The sequence below is a fragment of the Nuphar pumila genome, chromosome 2 (genome assembly GCF_984573655.1).
Source record: "Nuphar pumila chromosome 2, dmNupPumi1.hap1.1, whole genome shotgun sequence".
Lineage (NCBI taxonomy): Eukaryota > Viridiplantae > Streptophyta > Magnoliopsida > Nymphaeales > Nymphaeaceae > Nuphar > Nuphar pumila.
In genome coordinates, this window is record NC_143250.1 from 131,123,472 (window position 1) to 131,151,195 (window position 27,724).

At 38.1% G+C, this 27,724-nt stretch overlaps 1 protein-coding gene across 3 annotated transcripts in view; it reads left to right on the forward strand.

Annotated features, from left to right (window-relative positions):
* Positions 1-27,724, forward strand: part of LOC149847120 (sterol 3-beta-glucosyltransferase UGT80B1-like) — a 249,396-nt gene continuing 221,672 nt past the window's right edge. For 2 of the 3 annotated variants that reach the window (XM_089996829.1, XM_089996830.1), the window contains exons 1-3: positions 2-225; positions 854-1,401; positions 2,734-2,888. In XM_089996829.1, coding sequence (XP_089852955.1) covers positions 1,188-1,401; positions 2,734-2,888 — 369 coding nt within the window. In that variant the 5' untranslated portion in view covers positions 2-225; positions 854-1,187. Of the gene's footprint in view, positions 226-853; positions 1,402-2,733; positions 2,889-27,724 lie in introns of all 3 variants that reach the window. The other variant, XR_016430342.1, reaches the window with a different exon arrangement.

Here is a 27,724-nt window from a genome sequence, read left to right on the forward strand (position 1 = left end):
CGGTAGAAAAAATGCCTCTCTCTCTCTCTCTCTTTGAATGATTGGGTTCACTCTAAATTCAAATAGGGCTCCTTCTAGAATATTCTGGATTCTTTCTTCTTCCTTAAGCGAAAAGAAATCGAGGAATCATCTTGTCGGTATCAAATTTAGGTTGTTTTCAGCCGGTCTCTCGAAGTTCCTTCTTCGCTTTTCTGATATTCTTCTCTTCTTCAGGAGGTTCTTCAGGTACTCTCTTTTTCTTCTTCTTTTATTCCGTTTTTTTTTTCTCGAGGATTTTGATCGATTCTTTGGAATTTCTGCCGATTTCAAGTCGAATATCCATTCGTCCGCTCTGAGGATGTGAAAATACGAATCTGAACTTAATTAACTTTATCGACTTAAAAAATGATCGTCATATTTAAGCGTTTGTTCGTGAAAAACAGTAATTTTCAATTTTGAATCGATCTCTCGAGGCATTTTTTTTGCGGTGTTCAATTGAAAATTTTCGTTTATTTTGAAACGCTTCGTGTTATTTTTTTTCCTCTGTAATAAGAAACGTACGCATTTCCGGTTTTCTGAAGCGTTATATTTGGTATTCCTTGTGGAGATTTTTGCAGTTAATTTTATGTCGTTAAATTGATTTTTTTGTATTTCTTGAAACGTTTGAGTTATTCTTTTCCAATACTGTTATGAATAAAAGTAAGTCTTATCGGTTCTCGGAATCGTTATATATTGTGTTTTTTTTCATCGGAAATTTTCGCAGTTAAGATTCGGTTGTTATATATTGTGTTTAACTCGGGTGCGTTTTTTCCCTTTTAACGTTTTTTCTTAAATTATTTCGTTCTATTACCTTTTTTTTTTGGTAAATTGACAGCTGTTCTGTTCTGGTTCTCGCATATGGTTAGTTTAGTTGGAACCCTCTCGGCGGATCTTTGACCGATAGGTGCAGAGAGAGAGAGAGAGAGAGAGAGAGAGAGAGAGAGAGAGAGAGAGAGAGAGAGAGACTGTTCAGGAGCGAAGGTCAGGGACGGGGTTTCGAGCTTTGCCCTAGACCGAGGCCTGAACCTTCACAGTGACGTGAAGATTCAGAGCACTTTGATGAGTAGCAATTGTTTTCTCTTCGGAGGATCGACGGGGACTCGAAAGGCTCGGAAGGATTCCGTGGAATCGATTTCTTGAAGCGAGGATTGAAGTGTGAAGGTGGTGATATGGAAGGCGGTGAAGTTTCTGTCGAAGTCCGAGGAAATGCAATCGCTGCAGCGAGTAAAGAATTGAGCGGTTTAGGCAATGATCATCTTGAAGTTGGAGGCAGCTTTGGCTCTGATCGAGGATCAGTCCAATCTTTTCGAACGGCTGGTGATCAGTCGTACGGTTCTTCGAGTGAGTTCGAGAGTTCAGCAAGAAGAGGACTGTCGCCAAGAGGTAAATTGTTGCCTTTCCGTTTCGTTACTTTCTGAGATGAGGCAAGGCGTTTTTCCTGCAACTGCATGTGGTTAGAGACTGAGATGAGAAGTGAGCAAATTGCAGAATAAAATTGTCGTTTTAGTCCTTTAAAGCAACACAGGAAAAAAAATTACCCAAGAAAACAATGAAGATCAACTAGAGGGAAAAGGATTTACAACCAGGTTAAAATTAATAATTATCGTGTTAAGGAAGGTGGGGCGAGTGAAAAAATGAACTTGTCGATAATGAGAGAGGAGATGCCATTTTTTTTCCTGCAATGTAGGAAAAAATCACATGTTCAAAATGGGTCATCTAACTGAACAGCGGCTTTGTTAACGGTGGCCAAGAAGTAGAAGTCAATTTTTTTTTCTTTTTGGGGTTAACATGAGATACAAATCCCCTTTGATTTATGCTGACAATTGTCCAATATATTTGTTCTTCCGTGGGGTGATTTTTTAGTGTAAGTGGTCTTCTTGCAAAGAGAACGATGTGTGCAAATTCTATGGAACTAGATGATTCAAAATTGAACCTCTCATGGAGAATATTCTTGTTTCATATTCTTAAGAGGCAAGAAGACGATAGGACATAGATCGTTTAATCAGGCTGCTTCTCATTTTGAGCCGGACCATTTTCCAGTCAGGCTCCAATATCCTGGTGCAATCCAGAGAAATATGCTTGTCTGAAACTCTTCTAGTAAACCAATTCCACCCATTTGAAATGCTGGTCAGTATCTCATATTTCCTTTTTTCGTTTCATTGGGGTGGTATCGTTGTACATTCCCATGACTGTGAGCCATGAACTTCGAGTTACAACCTGCTTATCAATAGATGCATTTCAAGTAAATATTCTCATCGAAAAAAAAACTAAATATTTGTAGCCTTCTTTGCTCTGCTTAATCATTAAGTGTTGCTTTATTTTTTGGTCCCTATTGCATTTAATTTGTCCTAGTTATTTTATAAAAATTGAGGAATTCTTGAATTCATCTTATGAAAATTCTCACGAATAACGAGCAGCACATTTTGTTTTCTCTAATGTAAAGGTGCATTTGACGCTTGGTGGGGAAGTTCCGCTGGGGGAGCTTCCCCTTCTTTTTCAGTGGGACCCACGTGCCCCAGCAAACACCAAAGAAACTCCCCCCACGTTTTGGGGGGTGTTTCTCCCCAAAAATAGGGAAGAAAAAGTCACGAGGTACCCCTCGTGAACACATCTTTAGCATATGAGGGTGAAGGGCAAGGCAGCTTAATCTTGTCTGTGGTGATATTTATAGAACTATTGCTATAGCTCATCAATTTTGATATTATTCTTTTTCAGGTTTGGAGCACTGCAAAACTGCACCTGCAAGCTCTAATGCTTGCAAGGAATTATTTTATAACAGCTATGACTTTGCTTTACATCGGTCGAAGACGGAGAAAAGAGAAACTCAGAAACTTGATCTGAGACTAGACAGACTACTGGAACGTGAAAAGGTATGAGCTGCAGGCATATGACTTCTTTGTTCTGGTATCTTGTATGTAGAACTGTTGTGTGTATGTGCATGCCAGAATGCATGCATCCAGCATGTGTGTGAGTGTGTGCATGTATATGCATGTATGAGTGAGTCTGTGTGCTTGTGTGAATGTGTGCATGTGTGTGCGTGTTCTCTTAAGAACGATGGTATTAGCGATTGTATGATGTGTGGTGAGAAAATATGTGTAAAAGAGTCTTTGTGAGACTATGAAGTGATAAGTTGTGCTTAATGAAGGAAGAAAAAGAATTTCCAGTAGGAAGAGAGAGAGAGAGCTAGAGAGGCAAACGAGAGAATTTGGTCATCCAACAGTGGAATACTTCTCATTCTATCAGATGCCAAAACATCTATATTTGGTGTATGTTTCTTTGGACAAAATTACCTCTTAGTAATAGAGGCGAAGACTAAACAGTAAAAACTGGGTCAAAGGACAAAAATGACCCCTACAAAAGTATATCTTATTATCTATGCAACTCTCTCTAACAATCCCCCTCAAGTTGGGGAGAAGATGTTAATGATCACCAGCTTGGCAATGCTCTCTTGCAGTTGAGTTTGGTTGACAGCTTTGGTTAGGATATCGGCTAATTTTGAGATGAGTAATATTAATAACGTGAAGTTCTTCGGCCTCAAGTTTTTTTCTAATAAAATATCAATCCATATCTATATGTTTGGTTCTCATTGTATACTAAGTATGAAGCTATTTGCATAGCTGCCCTGTTGTCACAAAATAACAAAATAGGATTCTTCACTAATAATTCAATTCTATAAGCACGAATCTAAGCCATAGTCCTTCACACATATTGTAACGCCCCAAATTTCAAACTTGCGAACATTTTCAGAAAAACAGGCAAGAGACTAGAAATATCTCTTTTCTTCAGAGTTTGTTTATGAAATCAGCGGAAGATTTTTCTTTTGATAAATCATAAGGCAAGCTGAACACTTTGGGCACGTTAGCTAAAAGAACCAAAATTCACAAGATTCGGATATCCTAAGGGAAATCCGATACAAACCCAAACGTTCAGGACGCGAGCTAAGAGCAGGAAGAAGAAGTCTTGAAGCCATCTTGCAATCGCGCCATCGCCCGTAGTGTACCTAATCATCACTTGTACCCATAGAATGAGTTAGTTTCGCGAAAAACTAGTAGGTGCACAAGAGAGACTACAAGAAACCGAATTAAGTATATTTAATTCAGTAGGTTACGCAGTTTAAAACAGATATGCAGTTAAACAGGTAAGCAATGCAAGCAGGTGAATAGTGCAAACGCGTAAGTAGTACAAGCGAATAAGTAGTGCGAGCGAGTAAGTAGTGCAAATGCGTAAGTAGTGCAAACAGTAAGCAGTTCAAAGCAAGTAAGTAATTCAAAGCAAGTAAGCAGTGCAACTGACCAACGCAACATACGATCCATTTGATCGTAAGCTGTGAACTACTATGCAACAAGCTTGTTCTCGTTCCTAGAACGAGGTCTTTGCATTTAATCACCATCAGGACATCGTTTGTCACTCACTACTTCTAACAAACGTTTTGTCCTGAACAACCTTAATCTATTCTCATCTCTTAAAACCTTACGCGGCCAACTGCCACCTGTTATGACTCACTAAGGCGTCATACTTTCTCAGAAAAGCTCACCCTTCCGTAGAAGGTCCAAAACATAATCACTAACTCAAATCGCTAACGATCGGATTCTCATATCTGAGTCCTGCATGTAATCATGCTAAAATAGAAAGCCGAAACTATGAATTCATAGTTGGCTATCACAAGCAATCTCAGGAGATCGTCACAGCTCACCATAACTTTTTATGGTAAGCAAAAACACAAGATCTGTAATGAAGTGCCAAATGAAAAGAGCAACGTCTCCAAGCGAAAGCACGGAAGCACGCACATACACAAGATGCCACTAAAGGGCAAAATAAACCACAAAAGTGGTCAAGCACAAAAAGAAGATAAAAAATATATCTCACTTCATAGAATGCTTCAAGAGAAGCTTAGCAAATACATGGGGCTGAGCCCCTTATTTATACACAGCAAGGGACCCAAGGAGGGGCTCCCATAGAATCGTTGGAGCCCCTCCAACGGTCATATTTATGACCGTTGGAGGGGTCCAACGACTCTATGTGGACCCCTCTCAAGTGAATAAAAACAAAAAAGAAAAAAGCAAAAAAAAAAGGAAAAAGAATAAAGGAAAAAGAATAAAGGAAAAAGAAAAGGAGAAAAGCATATCAAAGATATGCGTGTACAGGGTGAAATTACAGAAATACCCCTATCGGGTTTTACAAAATAAATATATATATATATATTTATATATATAGATAGACACATAGACATATATATATTATATATATGTGTATGTGTCGTAATCTATGTATATATATATATATATATATATATAAATATACATCATATTTTAACACCCCCCCTCAAACACATGGTGAGATCACCGAGAGTTTGCTAAGGAGGAAGTAGAAGCGAGGCGAAGGCAAAGCTTTGGTGAAGAAGTCCGCCAACTGATATTCGGTAGGAACATATGGAAGTTGAATGGTGCCTCGTAAAAACTCGTCTCGAACATAATGACAGTCCATCTCAATATGCTTCGTTCGTTCGTGAAAAGTGTGATTGCTAGCGATATAAATGGAGCTCTTGTTGTCACAGCATAGCTTTGAGGGAGTTGAGAATGAGACACCCATATCTTTAAGTAAGCTTCTTAACCATATAATCTCAGTTGTGGTAGTGGTCATCACCCGATATTCGGCTTCAGTAGATGAGAGAGAAACTTTACGCTGCTTTTTACACCTCCAGGAGATAAGTGACTCCCCAAGAAACACACAATAACCTGTGGTCGAAATACGATCATCGGGGTTACCCCCCCAATCAGAGTCAGTATACGCAAGTAAAGTAAGAGGTGAAGAAGAGGATAAGAATACTCCCTTAGTTATGGAATCTTTTAGATATCTGATAATCCTCATTACTGCTGCCATGTGAGTGGTGGTAGGAGCAGTCTGAAATTGGCTTGCACTATGAACAACATGGGAAATGTCAGGCCTGGTAATAGATAAATATGTTAAGGATCCAATCAATTGACGATAAGGCATGGGATCTGCTAAAGGAGTGCCATCATTGGCTCTCATGTTGGCATTGATCACTTCTGGAGTCTTCACTCTTTTGTCATCTGTTAGCCCAGACCTAGCAATAATATCAGAGGCAAGCTTCATCTGAGATAGGACATACCCCTTGGGGGAGTATGCAACTTCAATTCCTAAGAAATACCTCAAAAAACCCAGATCAGACATATCAAAATTTTTCTTAAGAATATTTTTAATAAGATCAATACCTTTCTTATCATTACCTGTGATAATCATATCATCAACATATAATAACAAAATGGTTATGTATTCATTAGAGGATTTAACAAACAAAGCAGTATCAGTGTAACATGAGGAGAAACCATTATCAAGAACTACTTTGCTAAAAAGATCATACCAAGCTTTTGGCGCTTGTTTTAACCCATAAAGAGCTTTGTTTAATTTTAGAATATTGCCTTTCCCAATTTCAAGACCCGGCGGAGGATCTATAAGAACTTCTTCACATAAAGTTCCATTTAAGAAAGCATTTTTAACATCAAGTTGGTATATAGGACATTGTTTGATGGATGCTAAGGCAATTAAGGTTCGTACACTAGTCATTCTGGCCATGGGAGCAAAGGTTTCTTCATAATCAATCCCATATTCTTGGGCATAGCCTTTTGCTACCAAACGAGCTTTGTATCTTTCAAGAGACCCATCACATTTAGTTTTGACTTTATATACCCATCTACACCCAATTGCCTTCTTCCCTAAAGGTTGAGGAATAATGCTCCAGGTTTGGGCCTTGTTAAGAGCCTCTAATTCGATTTTCATGGCTTCAATCCAATGTGGGTGATCTTTAGCTTCCTTAAAAGAGGAAGGTTCGTGATACGAATGTATTAAGATAAGACAAGTCCTATAATTCGGAGAAAAAGATTCATAGGACACAAACTTTTGTGGTGGCCTACTGGTACGAGAAGATCTCCTAGGTAGATGGTTGTCAGTAGATTCTTCTAAAGAAAAGTCTTGAGAGTATCTGTCAATAGCAGGTTGATGTTCATTTCCTATCCGCCGGGTATAGACATTTATATCATTAAGGTTTTCATTTTGGGAGGTATTATCATGTTGTTGTATATCATTATAATGTGAAATCCCATCACAACTAGTATCACAAGAAATAGCCTCAGGAGACTCAATTCTAGGAGCTAAGTCAAATAGAAAAGAATAATCGATGTCTTCCTTAGATGTGTGGATATCGAAACCATTTTGTTCTTCAATAAAGTTTACATTTCTCGACACATATAATTTATTGTTTCGAATATCATAACATCTATAGCCTTTTTGATTCTCACCATAGCCAATGAACACACATTCAATAGCTTTAGGTGACAACTTATCTTGTCCTAGACTAAGTACAAAACATTTGCATCCAAAGATTCTTAGTCTATTAAAATCAGGAGTAATTTTAAATAATTTTTCAAAGGGCGAAACATTTTTCAAAGAGGAAGAGGGCATACGATTCACAAGATATATTGCGGTAAGAAGAGCTTCGGCCCAAAAGTTTTTAGGAACACATTTAGACACAAGAAGAGTTCTTGTGGTTTCAATTAAATGCCTATGTTTCCTTTCCGCAAGACCATTTTGTTGCGGAGTTTTAGGACAAGATCGTTGGTGCAAAATTCCATTTGTTTTAAAATAATTTTGGAAGTCTTTAGACATGTATTCTCCTCCGGAGTCGGATCTAAAAATGGCTATATTGTGTTGGAATTGGTTTTGAACAAGAGCGTGAAACTCTTTAAAATTGGTGAAGACATCGGATTTATTCTTGATAATATAAACCCATGTGTATCTAGTAAAATCATCAATAAAAGAAACATAGTAAGAGAAGCCTCCTTTGGACATAACGGGTGCCGGTCCCCATACATCGGAATGCACAAGTTCAAAAGGCCTTTTTGACACAAAATTGCTATGAGAATATGGAATAGAGTGAATTTTCCCAAGAATACAATCATTGCATGTAAAAGTATTTGTATTACAAAATTTTTCCAAAAATGGAAAAAGGTACAATTTAGAAATACTAGGGTGCCCAAGTCTCCTATGCCAAGTCTCAATATCTTTGGATTGAACATGATTACAAAATGATTGGGATGGCAAAGACAAAAAATCCATATAGTAAAGGTCCCCTCTTCTATGGCCTTGCCCAATCCGCTTCCCGGACCGGAGATCCTGCACATAGCAATGGGTGGGTGAAAAAGAGACATTACATTCAAAATCGGTAATTTGAGAGACGGAGAAAAGATTTAGATTAAGTTTTGGGATGATTCGGATTTTGGGAACAAAAAATTCTTTGTTTTGGTCATAAATTTTCTCAAGGTTTCCAATACCCTCAACATTTAAAGAAGTTCCATCGGCGGTGGATACATATGATTTAAATTTATTGAGACTTGGTTTTGACAAAAGTGATGCATTTGGAGTCATATGGAAAGAGGCACCCGAATCAAGAATCCAAGAAGACATACCTGGGAATGAAAAAATGGCGGCACCGGAAGTGGAAGGTGAGGATGATGATGTAGAGGCGTTCATCTTCATAAATTGTTGAAGAGTTTCGGTTAGATGAGCGATGAAATCCTTTATGTCACCATCCTTCTTTGAATCTTCATTGATGATTGGAGGAGTTTCTCCCACGGAAGCTACCTTCTTCTTGAATTTAGGGCAATCGGGACGAATATGGCCCGGTTCATTACAATTATGACAAATGATTTTCCTTCTTCCACCATTATTCTTCCAAAAATGTGGTGGTTTATATGATCTTACATTGTTGCCGGGTCTAGACACGGCATGTACTTCATCAACATCCCTTTTCAAGGCCAAACGGGTTTCTTCTTGACATAAATCGGCCAAAATATCGCTTAGAGGAGTAGAGGCTCTATGAAGTAGAGATCCTCTAAGTTGTTCAAATTCGGGACGAAGCCCATGAATAAATTGAAAGAACCTCTCTTTTTCCATTTGCTTTTGTCTCATAGCAATAGCACTTCCTTCCCATTGCGGTTCGAGAAGGACAAGTTCATCCCATAAAGAGGATAGGGCACTATAATAGTCCCTAATGCTCATATCACCTTGCTTGGTAGCTCTTACCTTTTCTTGAAGAAAAAAGTGCCTAGCAAGGTCTCTTTGAGTGTACATACCTTTCATGAAAAACCATGCTTCATTAGCCTTCTTGAATTTTGCAAGATTTGCACAAATCTTCAATTCGACGTTATTCATGAACCATGCCAAGATTTTAGCATGTTCACTTTCCCAATCTTCCATTTTAGAAGAGTAATCAAGAATAGCCTTTTCTTTTTCTTCTTCATTCAAGGCTTTTTCTTCACCTCCTTCAAATTTAGTTAACTTTAGTTGTGGTTCCGGAATGGTTCCACATACATAACCCCAAAGCCTTTTACCTTTGAGATTATTCTCCATAGCGGCCGCCCACATGCGATAATTGGTCCCATCCAATTTGAATGAGAGATCGATTTTTGCATCTTTGTTGGCTATTAGAAGAAAAATTTATAAGACAAGAGAGTGGAGAGGTATTACTTGTCAATGGAGGATCCAATGAAGTCTTCTTAGCCAAGGCTCTGATACCATGTAATGAAGTGCCAAATGAAAAGAGCAACGTCTCCAAGCGAAAGCATGGAAGCACGCACATACACAAGATGCCACTAAAGGGCAAAATAAACCACAAAAGTGGTCAAGCACAAAAAGAAGATAAAAAATATATCTCACTTCATAGAATGCTTCAAGAGAAGCTTAGCAAATACATGGGGCTGAGCCCCTTATTTATACACAGCAAGGGACCCAAGGAGGGGCTCCCATAGAGTCGTTGGAGCCCCTCCAACGGTCATATTTATGACCATTGGAGGGGTCCAACGACTCTATGTGGACCCCTCTCAAGTGAATAAAAACAAAAAAGAAAAAAGCAAAAAAAAAGGAAAAAGAATAAAGGAAAAAGAAAAGGAGAAAAGCATTCAAAGATATGCATGTACATGGTGAAATTACAGAAATACCCCTATCAGGTTTTACAAAATAAATATATATATATTTATATATATAGATAGACACATAGACATATATATATTATATATATGTGTATGTGTCGTAATCTATGTATATAGATATATATATATAAATATACATCATATTTTAACAAGATCCACGTCGAATCATTCGGTTCGAGAGATATACGACCTGACAAGGAATTATTGCCTAGAGGGTATACCTGATCTTGGACCATACACTTCCTCACAGGAGTTCACCGACTTCGCGGTTACCCGTTCGTGGACAGTGTACATCCTCACAGAGATTCTACCTGTAAAAACCGAAAAATTTTCCTAATAAATTTTGTTTATATTACACAATATTTCAAAAAAAAATGCAAATTGGGCCTAGATCCATATTTCGGATCTAGGACCCATAAAGGGGCAATCGTGTATAAATAATATCAACCACAAGGAAAAAAAAATTTATTATAAGGTTAATCCGGGGATCCACAGTTGGATCCATTTGGATCCAACTTGTGGATCCATATCGTTGGGGTCGGCTTACGGGTCCGGACCCGAGCCGAGCCCTGTGTAACAGGGCTTATAAGAGTAAGGGGCAACCCGATAAGGGTTGCCCGATAAATCTGAAACGAAAAAAAAAAAGAAAGAGGGTTAGGGTTCTGAGAGAGAACCCTAACCGAAATCGCAGGAAGGAAATGGAGGGAGGTTTGAAGCGCAGCCGCTGGAAGGAGGGGGCTCCGATTTTGCCAGGCCTTCCTGTTCAAAAGGGGGATCCTAAGTGGGTCTCTTTTCCCGATTCGTTCATCTCTCTCTCTCTCTCTCTCTCTCTCTCTCTCTCTCGGTGTGCGCACGCCGGAGGAAGGAGCCCCATCACCGGCGAGTCTCCGGCCATCCGCAAGTGTCAAAGGCCCCACGAGCATCTCCTTTCACGACAGTTGGGAGGAGCGTCACCAGTCTGCACCCCTCTGCGACGTTCGTCTCCGGCCACCGGAAAACCACCGTAAGAGGTACGGGTCCCCTCCTTTGAAGATGATTGAGAAATCGAACCCTGGTTCGATTTTATGTTGTTTTTCTTTGGATGAAATCCTTGGGAACCAGATGGAGTTCATGGTGGCTCAATTCTTTCTTTTTCTCCACGATAAGCTCTACCGATTAGGTGGCTGGGTCATGCCCAAACCAGAAAAAAATTATAACATAAGGGGAACCGAGTTTCAGTCTTACGCTTAAAGGGGGATTAGGGGTTTTTTGGAATCAGACTGATTCCATCTATGCATTATTTCCGATTGTAGTTTTGGACCTAGATAAATGAAACTTTGTTAATTCCAGCATGAATTGATGTAATTATTCATGTTGAATTTTTATTTTTGAATTATATTTCCTTCTTGAGCCATACAAATTTGTCCTGCAAATATGAATTCATTTACTACACATCCTATATAGTTTTTAACTTGCAGATGGCCACATGCTGCCTGACGATTTTTTTTATGTGCTACATTTTTCCTAAATGATAGTAGTGATTAGACTTTCATCATTCACAGAAGGTTGGCGTAGTTGCCTAACTCTTCGATGTATAAAGGTTGTGTACTTCCTTTAACCATGAAATTGCCTAAACCGATGCCCGAGTATACTTAGGTGCTATCCATTTAATGTGCAAATTATAGCAGATTCTGATTTTTGTCCATGTTAAGCCTACACTGTGCTGAAATTTCCTGTTTTGAGTATATTCCCATATCTATATTGGTGCATGTTCTAATCTTTGAATGCACAAACTATTATGTGTTCCAAGTCTGAGGGTTTATTCAAGGTCAACCGTGATATTATGAAATTATGCTATATAGAACTGAGTTAAAATAGATACCCAGCAGAAAGGGAAGTGATGTTTCAAGCACTGAATATCCTAAACAACATGTCTGCCTACCCCAGTAAATCCCTGATTTGGTTTTACGCTTGTTGATCCTTCCAGAATAAGTCCGTTGCTATATTTTTGTGTGAGGCTTTGGAAATAAACTTCTTGCATGGGAAAATCTGAATAATGCTATCCACGTGGCCGAAATGAAGAAAAGAAATATGACAAAAATGTCTGGTAGTAGGGGTCGTATCTGTATACTTTAAGACTTGGACGAATGGTAGAGTTTTTGCTATGTACATGTTGGGACGAAATTCCACATGCCTATGACTAAATAAGTCTGTATGATTCAATATTCAATTGTAGTGGACTACATGAATATATTGGGCTGAGTTGTATGACAAATATTTTCCCCTCTACTTATGCCTTGTAATGTTGTTCAGTTTTGACAGCTTACACAGGCCCAGATCGGGCCGGTGCATAGGCTGACAGGCCCAGCCGAGTGGTTGGCTGGGTATGGAGAAAAAAAATGTGTAAAAACTTGGCCTTATGCATGTTGCTTGAGGCTGGCAACAATAAAAATTAATATTTGAAGAAAAAGGAAAATCCGATCAAAGATTTCGGGATGATACAAATCTAGCTGCCAACATTAATGCATGTGAGTATGTTTTTGATATGGGTAAGTGTGTATGGATGTAGGAAATGCACATGACAAAGATGCATGGGAGGTGGGAAATTACATGTTTGTTATTAACCTTGTTTTGTATGAGTGCATATGCATTTGGCACAATAGTTTGATGTTATATAACACATCACTTTGGTTTTGTTGTGATGCACCGATGGCCTAATGGATCATCACCGGCCTGAAGCGTCGAGAACTTGATTGTTGTTTCTTATATGTTTAATTGCATCACATTAACTACTACACTGTTCCCGTTGTCCTCACGGGCTGGAGTCCCGTAAGGGTTCCCGCAAGGGAGGATGCGGGTTTTCACTTTACCTTTGCATATAGTGTTGCACACTTAAATAATTGACTTTAATAAGAACAATGTAACTTATGTTCTGGGATCTTCCATCTGGAGAATGGAGATCTTAAAAGTCCAGTCTTGGGGAGACTGTGAGGATACAAAAAACTCCGTGTGCTTAAATTTTGGTCCCCTGAACCCGATATTGAGGTTCCTTCTCCTGACCACGGTTTTAGGGAGAATCCACCACTTTACCCGGGAGTGGTGTGTTAGTCACAACTGTGAGGTTATGGTACCAAGGAAGTGACACTTGTGGGCGTGGGGTGTCCCTTGTATCCCCGACATTAGATGTGGAGGTCTAATGTTCCGAAGGTGATTCAGTCGAGGGCTAAGTTGGAACCCAGTAATAAAATATAAATTGTGTGCTAAGCTACCCTGGGAACCTACTTGACCTCGGGGATTTTACCCGTTTGGTGTATCCGCGGGAGATAGAATTAAAAAGAGGAACTTAAATTGTATGCATTTAATAGGGTATGCATATGGAAATATAAACTTAAATGAAAGAAAATAAAGTGTTCATACATTTCACATATATCATGCATAATTTTGCTATGCATTAGATCAGGCATGGTCTGTTTCTCTTTCCTGATATATGTTGTTGAATGGGTGATGGTTACTCTTTAATGTATGTAGAATACCCTTTATGCATACTTAAAAGATGTTGCATGAATGCTTAAGTTGGATTGAGTAGATGTAATAATTGCCTTTCCTCAAGGAGAATCGCATAAAATTGTACTTGTGTTCTTTATGCTCATTTATTTTCATTAAAGGGATCTGTACGCAAAATCCTTTGGATTTCTGACCCCTCCTTTTTATGGTTTTTCATAAGAGCAGGAACTCAGTGAAGCGACTGGTGTCTGGGCAAGTCACGGGTGATACGCACTTGCTGGATAAATCTTAGAGGGACATCATGGATTTATTCATTTAATGGATGTTGCACTTTCAATAATTCATTATGCAAGTGTCTCTAGACATGTTTATCAGTTTTTCAATAAATGAATAATGGTTTGATGTTGGTTTGGAAGATAAGTGTAAGCTCTATCGTGGTGTGTGGTTATCCAGCGGTGAGTGGAACTGTAAAGGCCCCAGGTCTCTGGGAATATTTTCACATCTAGAAAAAAAAAATTCCGCATTTTCGAGGGGATAAGTTGGGGTCGTTACACTACCGCTCTAGCCGGGTCACCTGATCTGGGAAATGTATAACCTCACAGCGAAACCTTTGGGAGACCGGTCCCCAACAAATGCCATATCCAATGAAAATCATTGCGATATACGCATCAACACAAATGACCGCTCTCAGGGTCGATAGCCACTAATACAAACAACAAGATCAACGCCGGATCACCTGGTCTGGGAAATGTATAACCTCACACAGAATTCCGCCTGTGAACACCCCAAATTTTTCAAAATCTTTTAAATATTTCCTTTTTGCCCCTGATTTCATTTTCTGAGCAATTGAGTCACTTTTAAATCTAAATTCCAGTTCATTTCTCAAGTTTTACTGAAATTAAATTCATTTTATATATCCGACTTGATTTCGGATCTGGATCCATTGTCCAGATCCAAAACCCAAGTCTCGTTGTCCAACTTTTAAATTAAAATCACAGAAAATACCAAAAATAGTTTTTTTAAATAGCTCGGATAATCCATCTGACATCTGTTTGGATCCATCGCGTTGTATTTCTCAATTCGAGTTTCAAAAATCGAACATTTTCTCAAAACCTTGATCCAAACTCATTCCTTTAAAGAAATTTCCCCAAAATAACCCCGATTTTTTAAAAACCCTTCTTTTGTAAAAATCTTAAATTTTTGTAAAAATCAGTTTAAATTCCTTAGTTTAGAGTTTTGCTTTCAAAAAAATACAAAAAATATAGAAAATTCAAGAAAAGAACAAAAAAATAAGAAAATTCAAGAAAAGAACAAAAAAATAAGAAAATCGAAAAAGAAAATAATAGAAAATTTCCAAAAAATTAGAAAAATATGCAATTAAAAGTCTTTTTGAAAATTGTTTTTTGTTAAAACCTCTCTTAAAACCCCTTTTTGAAAACCAAAAGCCACTTTTTAGAAAAATCCTTAAAAGGGATCCTTTATTGGGAATTTGAGAAAATTTGCAACGGCCACTCCCGTTCGCACCCTCCATCGCCTCTCTCCCGATCAATTACCTTCCATCCCCAACTGCTTCATCTTCTGGAGGATTCAGGTCTCTCTTTAAGAAGAGACCTCCGAGCCTCTACGAAGCCATCCGTTTCCCACCCTTCCCCTTCTCTCTTTCCTTCAGAAGGATCCGTCTTCACCCTTTCCTTTCTGCTTCTCCACAATCCACCATTCACCTCCCTTCTTTAGCATTGATTCCATCGTCCCCTCAGTTTCCTACCTCCTTGGCCCTCTTCTCTAGCAACTAAAGAAACGATTCCTCTGAAATCTTCCTCCCGAAGGTCACAGAAGAGGTCTCCTTCCCCCTTTTCTTCGGAACCTCTGCAAATCGGATAAGCCCTCTTCTTCTCTGATCTTCCTCTTTGTTTACTTATTTTGGAGTTGCCATTGATGCATCATTGATGGTGGCGGTCTGCTTATCGCAGTACCGACCCAACAAGTGCTACAACTACAGGAATCAAGTGATTCCAACATTTTTACCACGTTATGTCTCTCCTCATTATTTGCGGGTATGATCATGGTTTTTTTTTTTTAGAATCATCTTCAGTCATTAGCAATATCTTCTGTGTTGTTTTCGTTATTATCATCTATATCATCATTGTTTCATCAACATTCTCTCTGCTTCACACTCTTACTTGTATTTTTTTTTTGAACTGTGCTTTGATCGTCTATTGACCTTTGAGCTTCCTTTTTCTTTTTCTTTTTTTGTACTTTTGTCCAGCATCCATATCTGGTTTATTATGAGAAGCCTGCATGATTCAATATGAACTCCTGTTTTCACCCCAATATTTTGTTTGCTATAAAATTAAGCAAGAGTCGTTGAGAAAGTGGTGGGTTCGTTGATACTGTAATAAGATCCATTCAGACCCCTCCCATTCGGAGGGCCTTCTTCACACAGGTTTGTAAAAAGTGATGAAAATCAGTGTTTCGAATGATGATTGAAAGAGCACGTACTGAAAGGAGGGGAAAAGAGGCGAGTTGCTGAATAAAATGAAAGATGGAAAAAGTGTGAAGTGATCATCTTCCAGTTAGGCATCGGAACAAAGGGAACTGAGCCATGAATTGCTCGTTTACTTCCTCTAAAGATAGTTTGGTTATATTATATTAACCATCTCAATGTATATTGAGATCCCTATGTTTTTTTTTCCTTTAGATATAGCCATGAAAATAGAATGGATAGAAGCAAAAAATCCTATTCTCAAGCAAAAAATCATATAGAATGGATAGAAGCCATGAAAATAGAATTGGATGCACTAGAAAAGGCCAATACTTGGACGATACAAGATATTCCTCCGGGTAAGAAACCTATAGGTTGTAGGTGGGTATACAAAGTCAAAACCAAAAGTGATGGGACCCTGGAAAGATATAAGGCCCGTTTAGTAGCAAAAGGATATGCCCAAGAGTATGGCATCGATTATAAAGAAACATTTGCTCCTGTGGCCCGTATGACCACTGTTCGAACTTTAATAGCCTTGGCCTCCATTAGAACATGGCCTATCTTTCAATTAGATGTCAAAAATGCTTTCCTGAATGAGAATCTCGTTGAAGAAGTATACATGAAAGCCCCATCTGGTATTAGTATCCCTAAGGGTAAAGCTCTTCGTCTAGAAAAAGCTCTTTATGGTCTTAAACATGCTCCAAAAGCCTGGTATGACCGATTTAGTCATGTTATGCTTGATATTGGTTTTCAACCTTGTTTAACTGACACTGCTTTGTTTGTCAAGAAATCTGATGCAGACATCATTCTTCTTCTCTATGTGGACGATATGATCATCACCGGAGGCGACAAACAGGGAGTTGCAAATATCAAATCTCTTCTTAAAACTCACTTTGAAATGACTGACTTAGGTTTATTAAGATATTTTTTAGGCATTGAAGTTGCTTATTCCCCTCGGGGGTATTTGATATCTCAATCTAAATTTGCTCTTGATATCGTTTCCAGGTCTGGAATTACAGATGATAAGAAAGTAGACACTCCAGAAGTTGTCAATGTTAAAATGAAAATTGATGATGGAGAACTTCTTGATGATCCTATTCCTTACAGACAGCTTGTTGGAGCTCTTTCTTATCTTTTCATTACTAGGCTAGATATAGCTCATGCGGTTCATACAGCTAGTCAGTTTCAGCATGCTCCCACCTTTGTGCATGTGGGAGCAGTTTTGCGTATTATTAACTACTTAAAATCCTCTCTTTCACGAGGACACTTCTTGCCTGCTTCATCTTCATTAAATTTAATTGCATATACTAATGTTGGCAAGGGAGGTGATCCCAATAATAGGCACTCGACTACCGGTTTTTGTGTGTTCATAAGTGATGCTTTAATTTCGTGGAGGTGCAAGAAGCAGCAGAAGGTCTCTTTTCTCCACCGAAGCTGAATACAGAGCCATGGCAACCACTACTATGGAGGTTGTTTGGCTCAGACGATTGCTAGAGGATATGGGAGCTGAAGCAACGCAAGCTTCAAAGATGTGTTGTGACAACAAAAGTGCGATCTACATTGCAAGCAACCAGACATTCCATGAACACACTCAACACGTTGAGATGGACTGTCATTATGTCAGAGAGGAATACTTACATGGAACCATTGATCTGCCATATGTTACATCAGAATATCAATTAGCAGACTTCTTCACCAAGCCTCTCGCTGCTCCTAGATTTCACTTCCTCTTAGACAAACTTTCGCTCATTGTACCGTAAGTTTGAGGGGGAGTGTTAAAATGTAAACTGTAATATATATATATATATATTATTTAATATTATTATATTTTCTTTTTCTATTTTTCTTTATTTTCTTTTTTAGCATCTAGTTGAATAGAAACTAGATATTTGATCCAGTCAAGTTCCTGTTGGAACTTGATTGTGCAAATAGCTGTTGGACTGTAGTCCAACAACTATAATAAATGATGTTGGACTATAGTCCAACAGCTATAATAATAAATGTTGTTGGACTGTAGTCCAACAGCTATATTAAGAGACGTTGGAATCCAACGTCTCTTTTGGAGAGCTCAAAATGAGCTCTTCTCTCTCTTCCACTTTTTTGTATATATAGGGGTGAACCCCTTCAATGTAAACCATCCATGCTTCTTAAGCATTTTGTTCATGAATAAAGTATTATTTATTTTTCAAGTGTTCTTCCTTTTATACCCTTTCAAGGGTCATGCTTGTAGTGTCTCCAATAGACACTTGTTTGTGAGTTATTTGTGCATTTGTTGAAGACCACCATTTCATTACAGGGGTTCACCCCTATATATACAAAAAAGTGGAAGAGAGAGGAGAGCTCATTTTGAGCTCTCCAAAAGAGACGTTTGACTCTAGTCCAACGACTCTTATTATAGCGGTTGGACTAGAGTCCAACAACTATTTGCACAGTCAAGTGGATCAAATATCTAGTTCCTATTGAACTAGATGCTAAAAAAGAAAATAAAAAAAAATAGAAAAAGAAAATAATAAAAGGAAAAATATAATAATAACATTAAATAATATATATGTATTACAGTTTACATTTTAACACCCCCCCTCAAACTTACGGTACAGTGAGTGAAAGTTTGTCTAAGAGGAAGTGAAATCTGGGAGCAGCGAGAGGCTTGGTGAAGAAGACTGCTAATTGATATTCTGATGTAACATATGGGAGATCAATGGTTCCATGTAAGTATTCCTCTCTGACATAGTGACAGTCCATCTCAACGTGTTGAGTGTGTTCATGGAATGTCTGGTTGCTTGCAATGTAGATCGTACTTTTGTTGTCACAACACATCTTTGAAGCTTGCGTTGCTTCAAATCCCATATCCTCTAGCAATCGTCTGAGCCAAACAACCTCCATAGTGGTGGTTGCCATGGCTCTGTATTCAGTTTCGGTGGAGGAAAGAGACCTTCTGCTGCTTCTTGCACCTCCACGAAATTAAAGCATCACTTATGAACACACAAAAACCGGTAGTCGAGTGCCTATTATTGGGATCACCTCCCCTGCCAACATTAGTATATGCAATTAAATTTAATGAAGATGAAGCAGGCAAGAAGTGTCCTCGTGAAAGAGAGGATTTTAAGTAGTTAATAATACGCAAAACTGCTCCCACATACACAAAGGTGGGAGCATGCTGAAACTGACTAGCTGTATGAACCGCATGAGCTATATCTGGCCTAGTAATGAAAATATAAGAAAGAGCTCCAATAAGCTGTCTGTAAGGAGCAGGATCATCAAAAAGTTCTCTATCATCAATTTTCATTTTAACATTGACAACTTCTGGAGTGTCCACTTTCTTATCATCTGTAATTCCAGACCTAGAAACAATATCAAGAGCAAATTTAGATTGAGATATCAAATACCCTCGAGGGGAATAAGCGACTTCAATGCCTAAAAAATATCTTAATAAACCTAAGTCAGTCATTTCAAAGTGAGTTTTAAGAAGAGATTTGATATTTGCAACTCCCTGTATGTCACATTCGGTGATGATCATATCATCCACATAGAGAATAATAATAATGTTGTATGTATCAGATTTTTTAATAAACAAAATAGTGTCCGTTAAACAAGGTTGAAAACCAATATCAAGCATAACATGACTAAATCGTTTATACCAGGCTTTTGGAGCCTTTTTAAGACCATAAAGAGCTTTTTCTAGACGAAGAGCTTTACCCTTAGGGATACTAATACCAGGTGGGGCTTCCATGTATACTTCCTCAACGAGATTCTCATTTAGGAAAGCATTTTTGACATCAAATTGAAAGATATGCAATCTTCTAATGGAGGCCAAGGCTATTAAAGTTCTAACAGTGGTCATACGGGCCACAAGAGCAAATGTTCCTTCGGGCATATCCTTTTGCCACTAAACGTGCCTTATACCTTTTTAGGGTCCCATTACTTTTGGTTTTGACTTTGTATACCCACCTACAACCTATAGGTTTCTTACCTGGAGGGATATCTTGGATCGTCCAAGTGTTGGCCTTTTCTTGTGCATCCAATTCTATTTTCATGGCTTATATCCATTCTCTATGACTTTTGGCTTGAGAATAGGATGATGGTTCAACATATGATTGTATTAATGTAATGGTTGTCCTATATGTGGGTGAAAAAGATTCGTAAGACACGAATTTTTTAGGAGGTCTAGAGATTCTAGGCGTTCTTCTGGGTGGAACTTCAGAGTATTTTTGTAATGCACATGGAAGATTTTGCTCTCTACGTCTTGAATATTGTAGACTAACATCTCTATGGATTCGCTCTTCATTATCATCATTTTCAACAGCAACAGGACTTTGATAATTGTCAAGGTCACATCCAAAATCACATTCATTGGATTTTGAAGTTGGATCAATTAAAAACAAGTATTCAGTGACATCCTTGGATTTTTCAAATTCAAAGAAGCTTTCTTTTTCCAAAAAGGATACATTTCTTGACCTATGTCACATGGGTGCAGGTGCGACATGGGTGAGGCGCAATTTCAAAAATATTGGACACGGAGACTTGGCTATATATATGTATATATATTTTAAATATATATATATATATAACAATAATAAAACTCAGTCAAAGTTGTGCCCATTAAGGGATACAACTATATTATATGACTGTGCAGTTGCAGTTGCACAGTCTGTGACTGTGTAGTTGCAGTCTAAAGACAGACCAGTCTTGTAGTTGCACAGTCTGTGACTGTGAAGTTGCACAGTTTGGCTATATATATATATTTTAAAAAAATATATAAAAAGTTTTTTTTTTTTTAGTTTTTTGCCCTAAAAAATGAACAAAAATAGACTCGATCAAAGTTGACTGAGTCTAAAATGTGGATGGACTCGGCCCCGGTGCGTTGACCGAGTCTGATACTTGGTTGACCGTGTCAGCTCCATGTCCGAAGCTGCACCCGTGTCGGGGCGTGTCGATGCGGGTGCGTCGACCCCCTAGCCGAGTCCGTGAGACACTTCTTGACACATATAATTTGTTATTTTGAAAATCGAAACACCTGTAGCCTTTTTTATTATCAACATATCCTAAAAAGGCATATGTGATTGCACGTGGAGAGAGTTTGTCATTTTTGTTGGTGAAAACAAAACATTTGCATCTAAAGACTCTTAATCTAGAATAATCTGAAGTTAAATTAACAAGTTTTTCTATTGGAGTTGTATTCTTTAATGAGGAAGATGGCATCCTATTGATGAGGTAGGTGGCATTTAGGACCGTCTCAGCCCAAAAACTTTTTGGAACTTGATTTGCAATTAGCAAGGTCCTAGTAGTTTTCATAATGTGCTGATGTTTGCGTTCGGCTAGGCCATTCTGCTGTTGAGTGTGTGGACATGATCTTTGATGCGTAATACCATGTAAATTGAGATAGTCTTTGAATTCTTTGGACATAAACTCTCCCCCTAAATCAGTGTAAAAAATGGAAATATCATTTTGAAACTTATTTTTAACTATTTTATGAAATATTTGAAAGTTAGCAAAGACTTCTGATTTATGTTTAAGAAAATAAATCCAAGTATGTCTAGAAAAGTCATCAACAAAAATGACATATGTATAACCACCTTTGAAAATAACTGGTGCGGGGCCTCAAACATCCGAATGTATTAACTCAAATGGTCGTGAAGAAACAAAAGTTCAACTAAGAAATAGTAACCTTTTCATTTTGCCAAGAATGCAGTCTTTACAAGAAAAATTTTCAGAATTACAAAATTTTCCCAAACTTGGAAAATATTGAATTTTAGACATATGAGGATGGCCAAGTCTTTTATGCCATAAATCCAATTCTAATTTCTGAACATTATAACAAAATGCATTCTTGGGTAATTCCAAAAAGTCTATGTAATAGAGTCCTCCTTTTCTATGGCATTGGCGATCCTGTACCCAACAACCATGAGAAGAGAAGGAGATATTACATCCATAGTCAGATATTTGCGAGACAGATAAGATATTCAAATTAAGTTTAGGGATATATCTAACTTCTAGGATAAAAAAAAAATGGATTTTTGAATATTTTCAAAACATCCTATTCCTTTTACTTCAAGAGATGTGTGATCGGCTGTAAAAACCTTTGACACACTTGAGTTATTTTTAAGACATTCAGATAGACTATTAACATTTGGGGTCATGTGGAAAGAAGCACCAGAATCTAAAAGCCAAGGAAAGTTACCTGGATCGGAGAAAGATGCAACAGTCGCTCCGGTTGAGGCTTCAGTTGAGGAGGATACCCCTTTGAGAAGAGGTTGAAGGATTTTCATCAGTTGAGCCATAGATATAGGTGCATCTTGATCTTTTGACTCGGATTCAACAGATGCAACTCTTTTTTTCTCTCTTCTTTTTAACTTTAGACATTGAGGCCTATAGTGCCCCGGTTCATGACAATGATGACAAATGACTTTTCTTTTATCAAAGTCACCATTTTGCGTTCCAAAATGAGACGGCTTATAAGTACGAGTATGATTTCCCGGTCTAGACACAGCTAATCATCAACTTTTGGAGTACTTTTTCTAAGTCTATTTTCCTCCGTAGTGAGCTCTTCTATAGTATCAACAATAGAAGAAATTTTTTCATGATGTAAAAGGGTCGATTTGGTGGATTCAAACTCCGGCCTTAGACCATTCACAAATTGATAGAAATGTTCCATATCGAGTTGCTTTTGGTGAAGCTCGATATCTTCGGCACAATGCCATTTGGGCTCAAGAAGAGCCAACTCTTGCCAAAGTTTGGACAACTCATTGTAATATTCTCGAATAGTTTTATCTTTTTGAGTCCTTGTCCGAACTTTGTCTTGTAAATTGCATACATGTGCAATATCTTTAAGGGAATACATGTTTTTGAGGTATTCCCAAGCCTTATCGGCATGCTCAAACTTAGCTAGACTAGATCATTTTTTAATGTCTACGCTATTGACGAGCCATGACATAATTTTTGCATGCCCTATCCTTCACTCTTTCCATTTCTTTTCATAAGTGGCTAACGCCTTACTCTTCTCTTCCTCCGATAGAGGAACCTCTTTATCACCCTCTTTCTTGGTAAGAGATAGTTTAAGTTCCGAATAAGAACCATCCAGGCATCTACTGTACCCCATAAACCTTTTCCCCAAATGTGGTGTTTCATAATCGAAGCCCACATTACATAGTTAGTATCATTTAGCTTCATAGGAATGATGGTGATCTTATCATTGTCATCAATCTTTTACAAGGGTAAGAGAGGAATAGATAGGAGGAGAGAGAGAAAAAAAAGAAAAGAAAAGAAAAGAAAATGAGTAAACAAGGGAATAAGAGAGTATACAAAACCATTTTTTTTAGCACAAGTCCGCCTTTCTTTAAACAAATCTTCTTGAGTAAAGAACAAGGTGATGAAACACCTTTTGTAAATATGCCACAAAAATTGAGGCGGAAGCACTTCAAGATCTAAGGATTCCATAGCTTTGATACCATGTAATGAAATGGTGGTCTTCAACAAATGCACGAATAACTCACAAACAAGTGTCTATTGGAGACACTACAAGCATGACCCTTGAAAGGGTATAAAAGGAAGAACACTTGAAAAATAAATAATACTTTATTCATACACAAAATGCTTAAGAAGCATTGTTATTTACATTGAAGGGGTTCACCCCTATATATACAAAAAGTGGAAGAGAGAGGAGAGCTCATTTTGATCTCTCCAAAAGAGATGTTGGACTCTAGTCCAACGACTCTGTTGGACTAGAGTCCAACAGCTATTTGCACAGTCAAGTTCCAACATGAACTTGACTGGATCAAATATCTAGTTCCTATTGAACTAGATGCTAAAAAAGAAAATAAAGGAAAATAGAAAAAGGAAATAATAAAAGAAAAAATATAATAATAATATTAAATAATATATATGTATTACACTTTACATTTTAAAAACAACGCGACGACAATGTAAATGACATAAGGCCAGACTCGATGTGCGAAACCACACATCGAGCTAAAGAACTGCGTAAGCGATGCATGATGTACGAAGTCATCAAAAATCACCCAAAAGAAACTAGATATGCAGACGAAGAAGTCCCTTTTTACAGATCTGAAAAATCATCTCCGGTTAGGGAGATATGACTTCGGCAAGTTGATCCAAATTCTGCACATTGTTTTGACGGTGCAGAAAACATATTTCGGTTCTTGATTTTTAAAACGGGTCAAAAGTTCTTGAAAAATCATGAAATTTTGCCAGATTCATGAAAGCATATGGATATATCCCTCATAAAAAATTCAGCTTGAAACGATAAAAATAACCACATAAAATAACGATGCTAATGCGAGGCCAGAATCAAGATTTAAGCATGACTGTTAAACAAGATTTAAAAACCTAATCTAACATGCATAAAAGAAAGAAAAGAAATAAGGCTGAATGATCTTAATGTTGTATGGATGCAAACAATAATGAACCTAGATCTATGATGCACATAAATAAATACTAAAAACGATGAAGTTGTTAAAATGTATCATTCAACCTTTGTAATACTATATATATTTTATATATATAAAGGATAATATATATTCATATATTGTATATATGCATATGTATTATCCTAATTATATATATAAAATATATATTTTTCTATTTATAGGCATAGGGGTAGTTTAGACATTTCCAGTTTTACGCATATTCCATTCGGAATATGTGTTAAATATGTATATGTAAATGGATATATTTCATGTACTGTATTGTACCACTGTACTGTATTGTACCACTTGTACAACATATTGTACTGTATTGTACCACTTGTACAACATACTGTACTGTATTGTACCACTGTACTGTATTGTACCACTTGTACAGCATATAAATATCAATGGAAAGGGGAGAAGATCCTATTGCCGCCCAACATTTTTTTTTCTCTCTTCCCTCTTACCTCTCTCTCTATCTCTTGCTACGATAGTAAGGTGACTCCCACATCTGATTTCTCACATGGTATCAAAGCCAAGGGCGTGGTAATCACGATCATCTGGAAGGCCCCTAAGGACCTTGACGTGCGTTTTTGGGCGTTCTCAAGGAAAGTGTTTTTTCCATCTTTTCTCTGTTGTTTCTCCGTTGAATCACTATATTTCGACGTCGTTTCTTCATTTCATCATATCGTGCATCTTTTCCTTCTTACATATTCTGTTATCCCCAATTTTATCAACCCTAATTTTTGTTTTCCCCAAATTTGGGAACCCTCATTTCTCAAAAGTGCCTCTTTTCTCAAACTTCTTGTGATTTCTTATCTATTTCTTGCAATATAGTTGATAAATTGTACATTCTGCACGATTAACTGAAAAATCGTGATTTCCAAAACTCAAAAATTTCTGTCCGTACGGTTCTGTCCGTACAACCTACGAATTTCTGTCGTGCTGTTTGATTCATCCTTGATCTTCTTCCTTATGGATTCTAAAATCAGCCCCGGATTTCTTTCTCAACTTGTTTCTCACAAATTAACTCATGATAACTACTTACTTTGGAAACGCCAAATTCTGTCGTTTATCCGAAGTCATGGTCTTTCCGGGCATCTGGATGGGGGATCACCCGCCCCACCTATGACTATTACGCAAGAGGTAACTGGTAATGATGGGAAGGTGAGTTGCATTGCTATTCCAAATCCTGCGTATGATGTTTGGTTTCAGAAGGACCAATCTGTGGTTGCCTATTTGACTGCCACGTTATCTGATCGTATATTACAAACTATCTCTGACCATTTTACTGCTGCAGAACTATGGAGACATCTTGCTCACTCTTATTCACAGGTTTCTGAATCACGTGCACTTCAACTGAAATGGCAGTTCCAATCTATGCGAAAGGGAACTAAGACCATTACTGAATTTCTAGGGGATATCAAAATTATCATTGATCAGTTGGCCGCTATTGGATATCCTGTTTCTGACAGAGATGTTGTTCAGCAGGTATTGGGAAGCCTTGGGCCCCAATATCGTATGTTTTGCACTGCATTACAGGTTGCCTCTACACTTCCATGCTTTGAGGATTTACAGGCCAAACTCCTACAGTATGAAGTTAGTTTGACTCAAGATCATCTTATTGATGATCCTCATCCTGTCATGTTTACATCTGGGTCTACCTCATTTCGTCCACCTGCTGCTCATATGGGCCGTGGAGGACTCCTTCCTACTCCTACTGCTCCACCTGCCACTAGAGGTACCCGTGTCCCTACTTGCTTCCATTGCAACAAGTGTGGCCATGTGAAAGCAGATTGTTGGCACAACCCACAGAATCGCAACAAGGCAGGGAGGCCAGGACCAAGAGCTGGACAGATGAATGTTAGACAGTTTCAGGGGCAGCCGCAGGGAAATTTTCGAGCACATCAGGGTACTGATCAGGGACAGAGTGCAGGGTTGCCACATGATGTGCAACAAATTCTGATGACTGCATTTAACAACATGAGTTTGCGTCAGAATGATGATGGAGTTTGGTATATTGATTCTGGAGCAGCCGCACATGTTACTTCTGATGCAGGTAAACTTTCCAACATGGTTCCTTATATTGGCACTGGCACTATTGTCACGGGAGATGGTTCCCACCACCCTATTTCTCATACTGGAAATGCATCTCTCTCTTTGTCACAATCTACACTACCATTGAAAAATGTCTTACTCACTCCTGCCATTGAGAAAAACATTTTATCTGTTTCTAAATTGGTTGATGAAACAAATTCATCCATGGAATTTACTCCGTCTTCTGTTTGTCTTAAGGACCTTCGAACCAAGAAGATGCTCGCTAAGGGTGAACGACGCGGAAACATGTACGTCTTCGAAGCAGCCCCCGGGACTTTGAAGACGTCATCTACCGTGACTCCATCTTTTCCTGCTTATTTGAGTCAGTCTTCTTCTGTTATGCAATGTAATAAGCCAGTTTCTTGGCATCGTCGGTTAGGTCATTGTAGTCAAGGGTTCCTTGACAAATTGTCTTCTCAGGGTTTTATTCCCAAAGTCAAATTAGATCATAAGTGTCCTAGTTGTAATGTCTGCAAGAGTCATGTACTTCCCTTTCAAAGTATCAATAAAAGAGCTTCCAAGCCATTTGAAATTATTCACTCTGATGTTTGGGGCCCAGCTCCTGTTTCATCTCTATCTGGCTCTCGTTATTATGTGTTATTTCTTGACTCTTTCACTCGTTACACTTGGATTTACTTTATGAAATCTAAATCTGAAGTGTTCAAACTTTTCAAACAATTCCATGCTCTTGTTCAGAACCTTTTCAATTCAAATATCACTTATTTCCAGTGCGATGGTGGTGGAGAATACATATCTCATGATTTTAGTGAATATTTAAAGGACCATGGCATCACACGTAACTCCTCTTGTCCTTACACTCCACAACAGAATGGAGTAGCAGAACGTAAGCATCGGCATATTGTTGAAACCGCGTTAAGTATGATGCACAATATTGATATTTCTTTCTCTCTTTGGACTGAGGCCTTTCACACTACAGTGCATATCATTAACAGGTTGCCTATGGAATTATTAGGAGATCAGTCTCCTTATTATTTGCTTCACGGTTCTCACCCTTCTTATGATGATTTGCATGCTTTCGGATGCATTTGTTATGCCCATGTGGATCATTCTTTACGTAACAAGTTTCAGGACAGAGCAGTTCAGTGCAGATTTCTGGGATATGCCGATGGGTATAAAGGATATAGATGTTATGATCCTATTTTGGGTAAGATTAAGGTGTCTAGAAATGTTGTTTTTGATGATGACCATTTCAGCAC